The sequence below is a fragment of the Rhineura floridana genome, chromosome 4 (genome assembly GCF_030035675.1).
Source record: "Rhineura floridana isolate rRhiFlo1 chromosome 4, rRhiFlo1.hap2, whole genome shotgun sequence".
NCBI lineage: Eukaryota > Metazoa > Chordata > Lepidosauria > Squamata > Rhineuridae > Rhineura > Rhineura floridana.
Window position 1 is genome coordinate 34,473,146 of NC_084483.1, and position 15,415 is coordinate 34,488,560.

The following is a 15,415-nucleotide window of genomic DNA, read 5'->3' on the forward strand; positions in this document are numbered from 1 at the left end:
TGGCTACTTGAGGATGCGGTGGTGGCAGAGAAGTGGGCCTTCTTTGCCGCACTCACCATTGCACAGTAGGCACAATGATGATGTTTTACTCATGCCCAATCAGCCTCACAGCACGTCTTTCGCCACTTGGGCTCTAGCCATCGTCCAGCCTGTTTTATTGCCCTTAGCTTACTGGTGTACCAAGGTACAAACCGGGCTCTGCAATACCAGAGAGGGCCTCAGAGGCACAGCATGACAAGGGCTTCAAAAGGGTCACCTGCTCTATCTACTGGGAACTCCCCCAGGGCATTCAGAAATCCAGTGGATTCCATTAGTCTCCAGGGGCAGACCATCTTAATCTGTCCACCACCCCTGCAGGGAAGAATCGGAGTTACAAGTCTAAACTTCACCAGGAAGTAGTCTGACCATGACAATGAGTAACATCCACCCCTGCTATCTCCAGAGCACCCCTTCCTCCATCTGGAGCAAAAACCAAATCAAGGGTGTGCCCTGCCCTATGCGTCCGGCTGGTGACAACTTGAGACAGCCCCATATGCCCTCCCTACTATTCAATCTCCTCCAGATTGGTGCATGTGTAGTTCCTGAGCAGGGTAAGAGCCTGTGCAGTGAAGTGAACAATAGGAGAAAGTTGCCAGATGCCTTCAGAGTGGGAATCTGCAACTGGCAGAAGGCCAGTGTCAGTTCCATGTTTTAGAGCACCCTTTGGCAAGACACCTTCCATGGTCCCCCCCCCCTTCTTCAGTGAGACTAACTTCCTACTACCACAGGTCCAGGTGTTTCTTTTCAGTGGGCCCTCTTCTGGGGTGTGGGTCCTCCGCAAATGCCTAACCATGCCAATCCTTGATGCCAGTCCTGTTCACTCTCTCCTTTCCCTGCCCCCAAACTCACTCACTCTCTCTCTCTATCACACACACACACACACACACAAAGTTCCAAAGACACAATGTAGTGGGCGAAGTATGGGTCAAAAGATGCCTAGGTACAACTCCCCGCTGTGCTGCAAAGCTTGTGGCATGACTTTGGACCAATCAGTATTTCCTCAGCATAAAGGCTAAAACGAAAGAAACTCTGAGATCTCTGAATGAAAGGCAGAATGTAGTAAATAAAAGGAACCCCAAATCACCTAGGAGCCCAAGGATTAATTAGTCTTACCTTCGAACATTTAGGTTGACACACAGATATCCCATAACCCTTGACTTTAGTTTACATAATTTCAGTTCCCAGTAATTTGTAAAATGGGTTTGCAAAAGGAATGTGCCATTTGATAACAGAACAAATAAAGAATGAACCAGCAGAAAGCATCCAAATGCTGCTTTATAGCGACATGGAAAAATACTCAGCCTCTCTGTGTAAATAAGTAATAAAAGTACATGGAAACAATAGACCCTGAAAACTCTTGCCCCTTCTCTGCTGTCCTGGCCAGAAGCAGTGCTGACAGGCTTCTGCTGCCTAGCTAGGTTTACTTGCACTTCTCTTGTGTGTTGTTGATCCAACAACAGCTCCACCAGCGGTATGTTAGGTTGACACACAGATATCCCATAATCCTTGACTTTAGTTTACATCCTTTTGCTCAATGGAGCAAAAATGTAAATGACTAGTTTCTTTGCATAGCTTCAGATCTTCTCTGTGGGGTTTGGGGTTGGAAATATTAACCCTTGAGAACCCATCAAGGGAGACGATAAAATCATGAGACATGTAGGCCAAAGGTCTGCTGCAACAAGAGTTAATGCCATGGAAGATAGAGCCAAGCCAATCTGCTGGGGCAGGTTGCTCCACATCACTGGTGCCACCACAGAGAATGGTCTCTCTCGTGTGTCCCAGCCAACACATACAGAAGGGTCTTCCCTACCAATCTGAGGAGGTGGACAGGTTCCTGTGGGAAGAGACAGTCCTCCAAGGATCCAGAGATGCACAGGTGTGCATTGGCTTTTCAGAACAAACAGGAATATTCTCAGCACCAAAGATTTACAGTTCAGGAACCAAGCTGCATTCATGCACAACCCTTCACTAGTGCATCTTTAGAGCCAGTGGAGTGTAGCGGTTTGAGCGTTAGAATAGGACCTGGGAGACCATCCCCATTCAGCCATGAAGCACACTGGGTGACCTTGGGCCAGTCACAGCCTAGCCTACCTCACAGGGTTGTTGTGGGGATTAAATTAGAAGTGGAAGAACCATGTACGCCACTTTCAGCTCCTTGGAGAAAAAGTGAGATATAAATGCAATAATAAAAAATAATAAATCTCTGAAAATAAAAACAAAATAAAAATGCTTCAGGGAGCTGGAATCTTGAGTAAAGCATCACTGGGGGTGGGAAGGAAAGATTGCTTAATCTTTTTCTTCCAGACAGTTTTTCCATTCAATTCCCCCACAGGGGAAAAGATAAATCTGCCATCACTTTTCCCCTGATGGGAGAAAAGTAGCTTGGATGTAATTTTGATGGGGAAAACAGTGGGAAAGGAAAGGATTGAGCAGCCCACCCTCCAGATGCATGCTACATGTAGCTGCTTTTCAGTAAGTCAATGGGAAGTTGCTCACAACAGCATGTACTATATAGATCAGCTCTGAAAGTCTGATCAGTGGGCCTTTATACTAAAGCAAAATCGGATCCAACGAATAGAACAGAAATAAGACAAATTAACCAAGGCTATACTTATCCATTAGAGCCACCAATTTAAGGGGATGGCACATTGCCTAGCAGAAAATATGAGACTTCTGGAACCCCGGGCTTATTGATCTGTACAGCTGTGGCAACACATAAGGTGGCTTGCACTAAAAATAGCATCTTCGGATTAAAATGTTTCTCCTGCTATGTTATTTATCAGTCAGGTGCCATTATAAAATGTACCAATTATATATTATGCATGTAACAGTATTAGGATCCTGGTCAGAAAACAATTCTCTTACAGAAGCACTTTGAGAAGATGGTAATTGCCTGTCTTTGACTGTGGGTGGGAGGGTGGGTATCTCCAACTTGGCTCCTCAAGGCTCCATGGTGACACCCACTCTTCCTTTTACTTCCTTATCTCTTCACTGCTGGACCTCTCCTTCCTCTGTCTGCCTCATTGGGGAGGAGATGCAGGGACATTGCCTAGCAACAGGCCTGAATGTTCTGCTACTTTTCCAGGATAGCTGGAAAACATGGCCCTGCATGTCTATAATGTAAATGTACTGCCTTCAAGTCGATTCCGACTTATGGCAACCCTATGAATCGGGTTTTCATGAGGCTGAGAGGCAGTGACTGGCCCAAGGTCACCCAGTGAGCTTCATGGCTGTGTGGGGATTAGAACCCTGGTCTCCCAGGTCATAGTCCAACACCTTAACCACTATACTTTCCACTAAATAGGCTAACAAGAAGAGAAGGGGAAGGGGAAAAGTGACACTCAAAACAGGAAGTGAGACAAGACAGGATTTTCCATTCATCTTGCCTACTTGACTCCTTCCTTCTCACTTTTCAGCTGGAAACGAGAAAGGGTCTAGGCAGCGCACACATATGCAAACACATTCACATGCAAACACTCGCACATGCAAGTACACTGGATTTGGCTCCTGGCTTCCCACTGCCAAATCCTACCTTAGTATCTAGAATAGACTCATCCATCTCAGGACTACTCAAATCACAGCACCCTCAGTTCTGTGTTGTGCTACAGTCCTGGCCAACTTAATTTAGGGTGTGTCTGACAATGGTGACTGCTGCCAAAGTAGCAGACCCCAATCCGTGTCACAGTGATCTGGGTTGACAGTTGAAAAAAAAGATGTGTGGCTCCAGAGTGGAACAGATGAAAAGAGGGGACCCTACAGACATGTACAGCTGAAGGCAAAGATTTTGTTGTATGCTGGCCATTGACCATAATAATAAAGATTTTTGATTTTGTTGTTGTTGAGAGGTAGACCTATAGACAGCAATCCTATTTAAATATAATAGGATAGGACAGAAGAACAAAGGATTTTTGTTGTAGTCATTGAGCTGCTTTGATTACTTGCAAAATGCTATTTTTTTTTCCAGGGTCAGCTTGTGCAGGAGCTGCCTAGTTTTGTGCTACTGCACAGAACACAAATTATAGGAGGAAAGCTACCATGCTCCACAGGAATTTGCCTGCCTACTCCCAGCGAGGAGTCCACCACCATCTATCCCTGAGGCTTCCTGCAAAAATGTTGGCTGGAGTAGAAAATACAGGATACAGACCTTATTTAGGGTAACCCTTCTCTAAGGAAAGCAAAGTCAAACTTGCCTGTCCTGGCAGAATTCTAGGGCTAAACTTAGACAAGCCAGAGTTAAGTTGACACAAGAATACTGTGTCTTGTAACAACAACATCCACTTGTGTGCAGTAAATAAGGTCTATTTTACCTTTCAGCAAAGCTATCAAGTTTCCCCAACTCATCTGAGAGGCCAACAAGAGCATCCAGTGTTCCCACCTGTGGAAGGGAGCACAAACATGTTAAGCATAAACTAATCAGCATTGGGGCATATTTTACCAGATGCTTTGTTTTTCTAAAGTGATCTCTCTTTGGCAAGTAAGATCTTCTTGTTAACAAATTAATCAGCATATTCATGGGAAATTTGAGGGAAGTTTTTCCTTCAGTGGAAAATGGCAGTAATAATTCTTGTAGTCTGGTTTTTTTAAAAAGCCTATTCTAAGTCAGGAAAGATTGTATGTTGCTGTCTCATGATTATAGACCATGGTGGAATTCTTCCCAATTTTAAGTTCCTCAGTAACCTTCTTGCTGATAGTGTAAAACACTACAGTACTGACTTTACTTACTCAGCAAAGTCAGTGGCAAAACGTGTCCTATCTTCCTACTGAAGTTCCATTCATATCTACTCAGAAAAAAGTCAGTGGGTTCAGTGGGACATATTTCCAACTATATATAGGATGGTAGCTTGAATCTTTCATCCTAAGTATGAATGATCCTCTCCTACTCCCCATAATGTGTGTGTAGCAGTTTTATCAAACAAATTGATCATCTCTTTTCTTTTTGATCTTACTAAAGATTCCTGTTACAAACAGAGAAGATGTTTTAAGGTATGTGCTAGCACTTCAAGCATAGTTACATGCTTATGATATTATTATCATCATCATCATCATCATCTTTATTTATACCCCGCCATTTTTCCAAAACTGGAACTCATGGCGGCTTCCAGATAAAAAATACATATAATTAAAAACATACAAAGTCTACATTAAAATAAGATTAAACTATTTCCAATATTAAAACCATATACACATATAGCTATAAAAGTTCAAACTAGTTTAAAAATAATATAATAGACATTACCAATGCAGCACCCTTCACGCCCTATCCTTAGCCTTCAATTCCAAAGGCTTGTTGGAATAAGGACTGCAAGGAGGGGGTCATTCTTACCTCCCTAGGAAGGGAATTCCAAAGCCTAGGGGCAGCCACCGAGAAGGCCCTCTCACGCGTCCCCACTAGTCGTACTTGAGAAGATGTGGGTATTGAGAGAAGGGCCTCTCCTGAGGCTCATACAGGGAGATACGGTCTGATAAATAGCCTGGACCTAAGCCGTATAGGGCTTTATAGGTCAACACCAGCACTTTGAATTGTGTCCGGAAACAGACTGGCAACCGGTGGAGCTTTTTTAACAGGGGGGTAGTACGGTCCCTGTAACCAGCCCCAGTTAGCATTCTGGCTGCAGCACGTTGTACCAACTGAAGTTTCCGAACAGTCTTCAGAGGCAGCCCCACGTAGAGCGCATTACAGTAATCTAAACGGGATGTAACTAAGGCATGTGTCACCGTCCAGATCAGACAGCTCAAGGAACGGGCACAGTTGGCGCATCAATCTTAATTGTGCAAAAGCACTCCTGGCCACTGCAGAAACCTGGGACTCCAAATTTAACGCTGAGTCCAGGAGCACACCCAAACTGCGAACCTGTGTCTTCAGGTGGAGTGTAACCCCATCCAGCACAGGCTGTATCCCTATTCCCTGATTCGCCTTACGACTGACCAGGAGCACCTCTGTCTTGTCTGGATTAAGTTTCAATTTGTTCACCCTCATCCAGTCCACCACTGACGCCAGACACTGGTTTAAAACCAAGACAGCTTCCTTGGAATTAGGTGGAAAGGAGACATAGAGTTGGGTGTTATCAGCATATTGATGGCACCGAACCCCAAACCCCCGGACAACCTCTCCCAGCGGTTTCATGTAGATGTTAAATAGCATAGGGGATAAAACTGAGCCCTGAGGGACCCCACAGGTCAATGGCCAAGGAGTCGAACAGGAATCCCCCAGCACCACTTTCTGGGTTTGTCCCTCCAGGAAGGAATGGAGCCACTGCAAAACAGTGCCCCTAAGTCCCATCCCAGCAAGGCAGCCCAGAAGAATACTATGGTCGATGGTATCAAAAGCCGCTGAGAGGTCCAGCAGAACCAACAGGGATACACTCCCCCTGTCCAGTTCTCTGCGTAGGTTGTCCACCAAGGCGACCAAAGCCGTCTCCGTCCCATAACCAGGCCTGAAACCAGATTGAAATGGATCCAGATAATCTGTTTCATCCAAGAATCCCTGGAGCTGGGAGGCCACCACACGCTCTATTACCTTATCCAAAAATGGAATATTGGACACTGGCCGGTAATTATCCATTATGGAGGGGTCCAGGGAGGGCTTTTTTAACAAAGGCCTTACAACTGCCTCCTTTAGGCAACCTGGAACTCTGCCTTGGTGTATGGAGGCATTAACCACTCCCCCCACCCACTCAACCAGTCCCTCTCTGGCACTTTTTATAAGCCAGGAAGGGCAAGGGTCTAGCAGACATGTGGTGGCTCTCACCTCTCCAAGGATCTTGTCCGCATCCTCGGGCTGTACAAACTGAAAAGAATCCATCATTATTGGACAGACAGGAGCCAAAGTTACATCCCCTGAGACTGTATCAATTATAGCGTCTAAGTCGGAACGAATCGGAGCGACTTTATCTGCAAAGTGCTGTGCAAACTCTTGACAGCGGGCTGTTGAGTGATCTATATTACCCTCTCGAGGGCCAGAATGTAAAAGACCCCTGACCACTCAAAACAGCTCCACTGGATGGCTCCCTGCAGATGTAATGGTGGCAGAAAAGAATGATTTCTTTGCTGCCTGCACTGCCACAGAGTAGGCCTTCAAGGAGGCTCTAGCCCGTGTTCGGTCAGACTCGCTCCGAGTCTTCTGCCAACGTCGCTCTAGTCTCCGTCTCATTCGTTTAATCACCGCCAGCTCCTTGGTAAACCAAGGGGCTGGTTTGGCTTCACTTCGTGAGAGGGGACGCTCAGGAGCGATCATGTCCACCGCCCTGGCCATTTCCCCATTCCAGAGGTCAACCAGAGCTTCGACAGAATCGCCTGCCGAGGTGGCAGGAAAATCCCCAAGAGCCATCAGGAAACCATCCGGATCCATCAGTCTCCTGGGGCGGACCATCCTAATCGGTCCCCCACCCCTGCAGAGGTTCCAAGTCCCAGTGAGTCTAAACTCCACCAGGTAGTGATCTGTCCATGACAAAGGAACTACAGAAAGTTCCTCCACACCAGGATCACCATCATCCCCCTCCACACAGAAAACAAGGTCCAGGGTGTGGCCAGCAACATGACTGGGGCCAGATACTACTTGGGACAGACCCATGGTTGTCATGGAGGCCATGAAGCCCTGAGCCACTCCCGACAGGGTGGCCTCGGCATGGATGTTGAAGTCCCCCAGCATCACAAGCCGAGGGGACTCCAACATCAGCCCCGAGACCACCCCGGCTAGCTCAGGAAGGGAGACTATTATAGCCTTCTACCATGTCTACTATTAATATATCTAAGGCTGTGCTGTTATACCCACTTACCTAGAAGTAGCCCCATTGAATTCAATGGGACTTCATTCTCAGTAAGTGCAGGACTGGACTGTAACAGACTTTTTGCAACCTAATCTTATGTATATTTACTTAGAAGTCCCACTGAGTTTAGTGAGGTTTACTCTTAAATGTTTGTGATGCAATTCTACACACCATTACTTGGGAGTAAACCCTGTTGAACTCAGTTATGTAAACATATATAAAAGATAGGGCTGCACATTGATTATTTGGAAGATTTGACTAGCCAGAGTTGCCCATAAATTATAGTTTGTCTACAAAAAGGTTTTTCTTTTCAAACCTTCTCAAAAAGGTTTCCCATAGATGATAGTTCTGATAAAAATAAAGTTAAAACACCATTTTCCCATGAATTCATCAGTTGATTAGTTGTATAAAATTGGTTCCCACTTTCACTCCCGATGTCAAGTCTTCTAAAAAAAAAAAAAGGATATATATTTCTCAAACGAATCTTCATTTGACCCTTGGTAGTCATTTTAGTATTGCAGCGCAGATCCACCACATAAAGATCTGCGCTATCACTGACTGCCCCCTCCCCTTCATGACTTTGTTATTCTTGTCTTTTTTCCCTTCTCCCAACTTTGTGTCCCATCTTTACCTTGAGGTCAGGGATGATGAACTTGCTGTTGCTGGACAGGTTGGCTTTGGAAGTTACAGTGTTCATCCTATCCCAAGCCAGTAGATTTGCCTTATCTCCAGGTGCCGAAATTAACCAGAATTCTGACATGGTGTAAGCAATTCACTCAAGATCACTGTAGCCAAAAAAAAAGTTACCAAACACAATAAAAAAACCTCACCCCAAAACAAGACAAAAAACCCCACACAACAGAACAGGTCAGGCCAAAGGCAATTGTCTCCATTTTAGATTAACTTTTTCAAAAGCAGAAGGAAGACTAATATTTGTCTAGTCACCTTTCAGTCCAAATCTTGATTAAATGTGACCTTCCCCTGAATGTCACCATAAGGCAGCAGTTCCTTTTTTCCTGCTCTGGGTTGTTTCATCTGGTCTGTAGGGAGGAGTTTGCAGTCACAAGGTCACTGATGCCTGGAGCAATCCACAACATTAACAAAGCATTTTAAAAAGTTATTTCAAGAGCAGTTACATTGATTGGAGTACAACTATTCTAAAATCGATTTATTGTGAATTGCAAGCTAAAGGATTCTCTAATCTTACTTTGATCATAAATGGCATAAAGGGTTGGATAACCCTTCAGAGTTTTCTTTAAGTTAAAATACAGACCAGATTTTAAGATATTTAAAACTCTACAGGGAAAAAATAAAAACCATTTTTGGTACTCTTGGAAAAAGGGAACCTGCTATGAGATCATGCTGTTTGCTTATCTTTTGGACCCCAGACCTGAGCACAAGAAGTTAATCTCAAGCACACCCACATATTGGGTTGAACTCAATGGCAGCTTTGTGAGGGTGGAAAGCGCTTCTGCTCACCCAAGGTAGGACACCTGATTTTTGCACAAAACCCCCCAAAAAACAACAAACTGCAAACCTCTGCACTGCCAAAACCCTGCTCCTGTGTGTTGGGGAACCCTCTAGAACAGTATGAGATATGATGTAGAGGACTACAGTAGATTGGCAAAAATTGGGTACCCTGTCTCACATCAGCAGAAGTGCTTTCAACAAGCTAGCACAAAGCCATCACTGGATACATCCTCCTCCCCTTTTAAAATATACTTAAAAGACATGTGGGGTTTGTTTTGTAGTCTACAGAGAAGTCAAGGGTGTTCTATTTGCTCTAGCTCAGACAGACAGACTGGTGATGTTTGAAGATAGAACTATGGCTGCTATTTTGTACACACTTACCTGGCTGAAAATCTCACTGAGTATAATTGAACTTACTTCTGATAAGATGTACGTAGCATTCTGCTATAAACTAAGACTAGATTAAGATGCATCCCAAGAGAACTGATTGCCCTCCACCCCCACTCCCCAAAGTCCTAGATACATTTACTTAGCAGCAGCTGTAGCTGAAGAACAGTGTTTTCCCCAGTAGGTTTAGGAAGTATGGGATAGCTAGGAAGTATGGGATCAAATCCTGGTTCCAACATGGCTTCAACTGGCTTCATTTTCCCAAACTGCGAAATAGGTATGATTGTAATCTATCTCACAGGTATCTGAATCAATGAGATCCAACAATATGATCAAAGATTTATTCATTAGAAACATTTTTTATCCCGTCTTTCCAACAGGAGTGCCCAAGACAGCTAGGAGCATTTACTTCGGTTTCGACTGCGGTTCTTCAAACAACAAAAGGCTGCAGATAAATTTCCTTCCCATCACTTCAACTGTTTTCAGAAAGAGAGAATGAGCCAATCCCCACCACGCACAAACCTAACGTCTGGTCATTAGAGATTTCCATTCCTTTTAAGCAACTGTTTAAATCAGAACACTTCGGCTTAATTAGACTGGCTGGAAAACCCACCCACGGCGCACACCGGTTATCTCTCTCCCCCTATTATTTGATCTACAGCAGAGACGGCTTGTGTCCACCACAGCAGAAAAGAGGCGTCCTGCCTATAGATGCGTTGAGCAAAACCTGCGCCAAGCAGCTTTAAACCGGGACGATGCTGAAGAGGCCAGGAGAAAGTTTTCTGCCGCCTTTCAACGAGCTGGCTGCTCTTACCTGCCAACGGCTGGCCCGTGCATTCCCTATCAGACGGCGGAGCTTGGAGGCGCCTTCTCCGCGCCGCCGGTTGAGCATGTAATATTCCCCAAACCGCTCTACAGGCTGCTGCTCCGTGCTCTGGACGGTGTATTGAACAGCCTCGGGGATCGTTTGCATCTAGGCGGTGCTACCTGAAGCTCCTCCTCTCGCATCGCCCCACCCCCATTACGCGGATAATAGGCGTATGCATTTAGGGAGACTTGCCGCGGATTAATTTCGCCACGGTGGTTCCAGAATCAAGTTGAAACCATGTGGTGGGCACACACAAATGGGGTCGAGCTCCAGCTTGTTGAAGGAGGCAAGAATGTGGGTGGCTCAAACAGGCTTCACTTTAGGATGTTGTAACCCTCTGCACGCTTATTTACAATGGTGCCCTTAGGGAAAGACTTTGGGCCCCACAGAGGAGGCTGCGCAGAAGGGCCCCCAAACGCAGCAGGGATGCCTTACCATAGTTCCAAGTAAGCAAAACAAGTAGGGTTGCAATCCTAAATACACAGTGGGACGTTGTATGCACGCACATACATATGGTAGGCGTATATATGATTGTACAGTTGTATAGAAATGATAGGGCAGCCCCACATTAGACAGTAAGGCAGCCACCTCAGGCAGCAAATTCTGCAATTTAGGAAGCAGGGGCAAGGTGCTTGGGGACAGAGCTGTGTGTGCAATGTGTGGCTTGCCCGGAGTCCCCTAAACTAGTCTGCTGTCCTTGGGTGTGGTGGAGAATGCTCTCCTGTCAACGGCTAGTTTGGCTTCTGTATGTGAAACGGTGGGGGCACATCTTATATTTTGTCAGGCAGCAAAATGTCTGGGGCCAGCCCTGCAGTACACATTGTCATCTATAGAGCCCCACCCCCCGCCCAAGACAATTAAGTAAAATTTATGTAACTGCATCGCTGCTTATTTGAGATTAGGCCCAGGGAATTATGCGAACCTCACTTCTGAGTAAACATGCACAGGTTCAGGCTACATTATACAGCCACAAGAGTGGCTGTATATTATAAGCAGCATGGATTTTTCACATTCCGCCATGTTAAATTGAAAATACCCCCATGTCATTCTGATGCTTCCCATAAGCTCATTTCACACTTGCTTAACAACCCTCTACGTTTTCATGGTGATACACAAAACACTCAGAGAGAATCAAGAGTTCAAAGTCTAAAACAAGAGAAAAAAATACAGATCCCTGTTACACTTTTTTCTCAGTCTCATGATTTGTTGAAATTAATTAAAAATCAGCCATGTACACAGAGTACCTCTCCATCTTCCGAGATGCAGTCCTGATTGCAGATGTCACCACTCGCCACTCATATGCTTAGAGGCACATGTTACCAAATTCTACCAAGCTACACGGGAAGTGGATTGGACTGTGAAAGACCAACCCAAATTGTGTTCGCATTTTGACAGCACTGTGGGGCAGTACAATATCTTGGAGAGGTCAGGTCTCCTGCTCCCTTGGTGCGTTCATTATGTTATTGTTATGTGCCTTCAAGTCGATTACGACTTATGGCGACCCTATGAATCAGCGACCTCCAAGAGCATCTGTCATGAACCACCCTGTTCAGATCTTGTAAGTTCAGGTCTGTGGCTTCCTTTGTGGAATCAATCCATCTCTTGTTTGGACTTCCTCTTTTTCTACTCCCTTCTGTTTTTCCCAGCATTATTGTCTTTTCTAATTAATCATGTCTTCTCATGATGTGTCCAAAGTATGATAACCTCAGTTTCATCATTTTAGCTTCTAGTGACAGTTCTGGTTTAATTTGTTCTAACACCCAATTATTTGTCTTTTTCGCAGTCCATGGTATGTGCAAAGCTCTCCTCCAGCACCACGTTTCAAATGAGTTGATTTTTCTTTTATCCGCTTTTTTCACTGTCCAACTTTCACATCAATACATAGAGATCAGGAATACCATGGTCTGAATGATCCTGACTTTGGTGTTCAGTGATGCATCTTTGCATTTGAGGACCTTTTCTAGTTCTCTCACAGCTGCACTCCCCAGTCCTAGCCTTCTTCTGATTTCTTGACTATTGTCTCCATTTTGGTTAATGACTGTGCCGAGGTATTGATAATCCTTGACAAGTTCAATGTCCTCATTGTCAACGGTAAAGTTACATAAATCTTCTGTTATCATTACTTTAGTCTTTTTGATGTTCAGCTGTAGTCCTGCTTTTGTGCTTTCCTCTTTAACTTTCATCAGCATTCGTTTCAAATCATTACTGGTTTTTGCTAAGAGTATGGTATCGTCTGCATATTTTAAATTATTGATGTTTCTCCCTCCAATTTTCATACCTCCTTCATCTTGGTCCAATCCCGCTTTCCGTATGATATGTTCTGCGTACAGATTAAACAAATAGGGTGATAAAATACACCCCTGTCTCACACCCTTTCCGATGGGGAACCAATCAGTTTCTCCATATTCTGTCCTTACAGTAGCCTCTTGTCCAGAGTATAGGTTGTGCATCAGGACAATCAGATGCTGTGGCACTCCCATTTCTTTTAAAGCATTCCATAGTTTTTTTCTGATCTACACAGTCAAAGGCTTTGCTGTAGTCTATAAAGTACAGGGTGATTTTCTTCTGAAATTCCTTGCTCCGTTCCATTATCCAACGTATGTTTGCAATATGATCTCTGGTGCCTCTTCCCTTTCTAAATCCAGCTTGGACGTCTGGCATTTCTCGCTCCATATATGGTAAGAGCCTTTGTTGTAGAATCTTGAGCATTCCTTTACTTGCATGGGATATTAAGGCAATAGTTCGATAATTACTGCATTGTCTGGGATCCCCTTTCTTTGGAAGTGGGATATATATTGAATGCTTCCAGTCTGTGGGCCATTGTTTAGTTTTCCATATTTCTTGACAAATGTTTGTCGAAATTTGGACAGATTCAGTCTCAGAAGCTTGTAGCAACTCTATTGGTATGCCATCTATTCCTGGTGATTTGTTTCTTCCAAGAATTTTAAGAGCAGCTTTCACCTCACATTCTAAAATTTCTGGTTCTTCATCATATGGTTCCTCCATGAATTAATCTTTGCATCTCTTTTATAGAGTTCTTCAGTGTATTGCTTTCATCTTCCTTTTATTTCATCTCGGTCAGTCAGTGTGTTCCCCTGTAGATTATTCAGCATCCCTACTCGTGTTTTAAATTTCCCTTTCATTTCTCTAATCTTTTGGAATAGGGCTCTTGTTCTTCCCATTTTGTTGTCCTTTTCTATTTCTATACAGTAACTATTGTAATAGTTTTCTTTGTCCCTATGTACTAGTCATTGTATAGTTGCATTTAGGGTTCTGACCATGTTTCTATATCCATTTGCTTTTGCTTTCCTTCTCTCTTTAACCATTTTAAGAGTTTCTTCAGTCATCCATTGAGGTCTTTCTCTCTTTTTAATGAGAGGTATTGTCTTTTTGCATTCTTCCCTGATAATGTCCCTGACTTCAGTCCATAGTTCTTCTGGTTCTCTGTCAACTAAGTTTAAAGCCTCAAACCTATTCCTTATTTGATCTTTATATTCTTCTGGGATGTTATTTAAATTGTATTTTGGCATTATGAGTGCTTTGTTGTTCTTCTTTAGCTTTACTCTGATTTTCGATACGATCAGTTCATGATCTGTACCGCAGTCTGCTTCTGGTCTTGTTTTTGCAGAAAGTATGGAACTTCTCCATCTTCTGTTTCCAATTATATAATCAATTTGATTCCTGTATTGACCATCTGGTGATGTCCACGTGTACAGTCTTCTTTTTGGTTGCTCAAAAAATGTGTTGGCAAGAAATCATTGGCTTCACAGAATTCAGAATCATTGGCTTCATTTCTGTCACTTAAGCCCCATTTCCCCACAATTCCTAGTTCTTCTCTGTTCCCTATTTTTGCATTCCAGTCCCCCATGATTATATCTTGTTTTGGTGTGTGATCAATTTCATCCTGTACTTCTGCATAAAATCTCTCCAATTCTTCTTGTGTTTGACGTTGGAGCGTAGACTTGGATGATGGTTATGTTAATAGGTTTCCCATTTAATCTCATTGATATCTCGCTCAGACCTTGCGTTGTAGCTCCTAATTGCTTTTGCTACATCACTTCTCACTATTAAAGCAACCCCATTTCTTCTTGATTTCTCATTTCCTGCATAAAATATTTTGTAGTTGCCTGATTGAAAATGTCCCACCAAGTATTGTAACGTTGATACGCTCCATTTCTTTCTTGACAATTTCTAACTTTCCCTGGTTCATGCTTCTCACATTCCATGTTCCTAATGTGTGCATTGTACAACTCCGGACTCTCCTTTCGCATCTGTGCGCATCAGCCTCTGGGTTTCTTTTCGGCTTTGACCCAGCTGCGTTATTAGTCACAGTGCTACTCGTACTTGTCCTTTGTTCTTCCCCAGTAGCTCGGTGAGTGCCTTCTGACCTGGGGGTCTCATCTTCCAGCACTATCTCGTGTTGCATTTTGGATACTCTGTTCATAGGGTTTTCGTGGTAAGAGGTATTCAGAGGTGGTTTACCATTGCCTTCCTCTGAGTTTGGATGCATCTTAGTCTGGTGTCTCAGCTTTGACCATTCCACCATGGGTGCCCCTGCTAGGAGTCTAACCTCTTGCTCTCAGCTTCTTCAACACTCTCAAACCCCCTCACCACGTTAAGGTGTGCATCCTAAAGGGGGGCATTCATTATAGCTGCCCAGTTTCCCTGCTTTTTAAAGTTTGATAGAAATATCTGTTGGCTATAGGTACATTCCTAAACAGCAAGGTTTTTTTGCCTGTTAGTGAATCCATATTTCAACTGCTCTACTGTGTTAGACACAGAAAGAGGAAATGAAGTAATGGGGGGGTATTTCTGACAGTAGTATGGGAGACTTGTAAACCATAGATAACATAATGGGTTGTATTCAGCTAAGTCCTATTCAGAG

At 44.0% G+C, this 15,415-nt stretch overlaps 1 protein-coding gene across 2 annotated transcripts in view; it reads right to left on the reverse strand.

The window, feature by feature from the left end:
* The window catches only part of ATP6V1C2 (ATPase H+ transporting V1 subunit C2), a 35,332-nt gene extending 24,668 nt beyond the window's left edge, over positions 1–10,664 (reverse strand). Inside the window, exons 1-4 of one of the 2 annotated variants that reach the window (XM_061622776.1) lie at positions 10,477–10,664; positions 8,751–8,883; positions 8,437–8,590; positions 4,347–4,414 (exon numbers count right to left, since the gene is read on the reverse strand). In XM_061622776.1, coding sequence (XP_061478760.1) covers positions 4,347–4,414; positions 8,437–8,565 — 197 coding nt within the window. In that variant the 5' untranslated portion in view covers positions 8,566–8,590; positions 8,751–8,883; positions 10,477–10,664. The remainder of the gene's footprint in view (positions 1–4,346; positions 4,415–8,436; positions 8,591–8,750; positions 8,884–10,476) is intronic. The other variant, XM_061622777.1, reaches the window with a different exon arrangement.
* Positions 10,665–15,415: the final 4,751 nt, after the last annotated feature.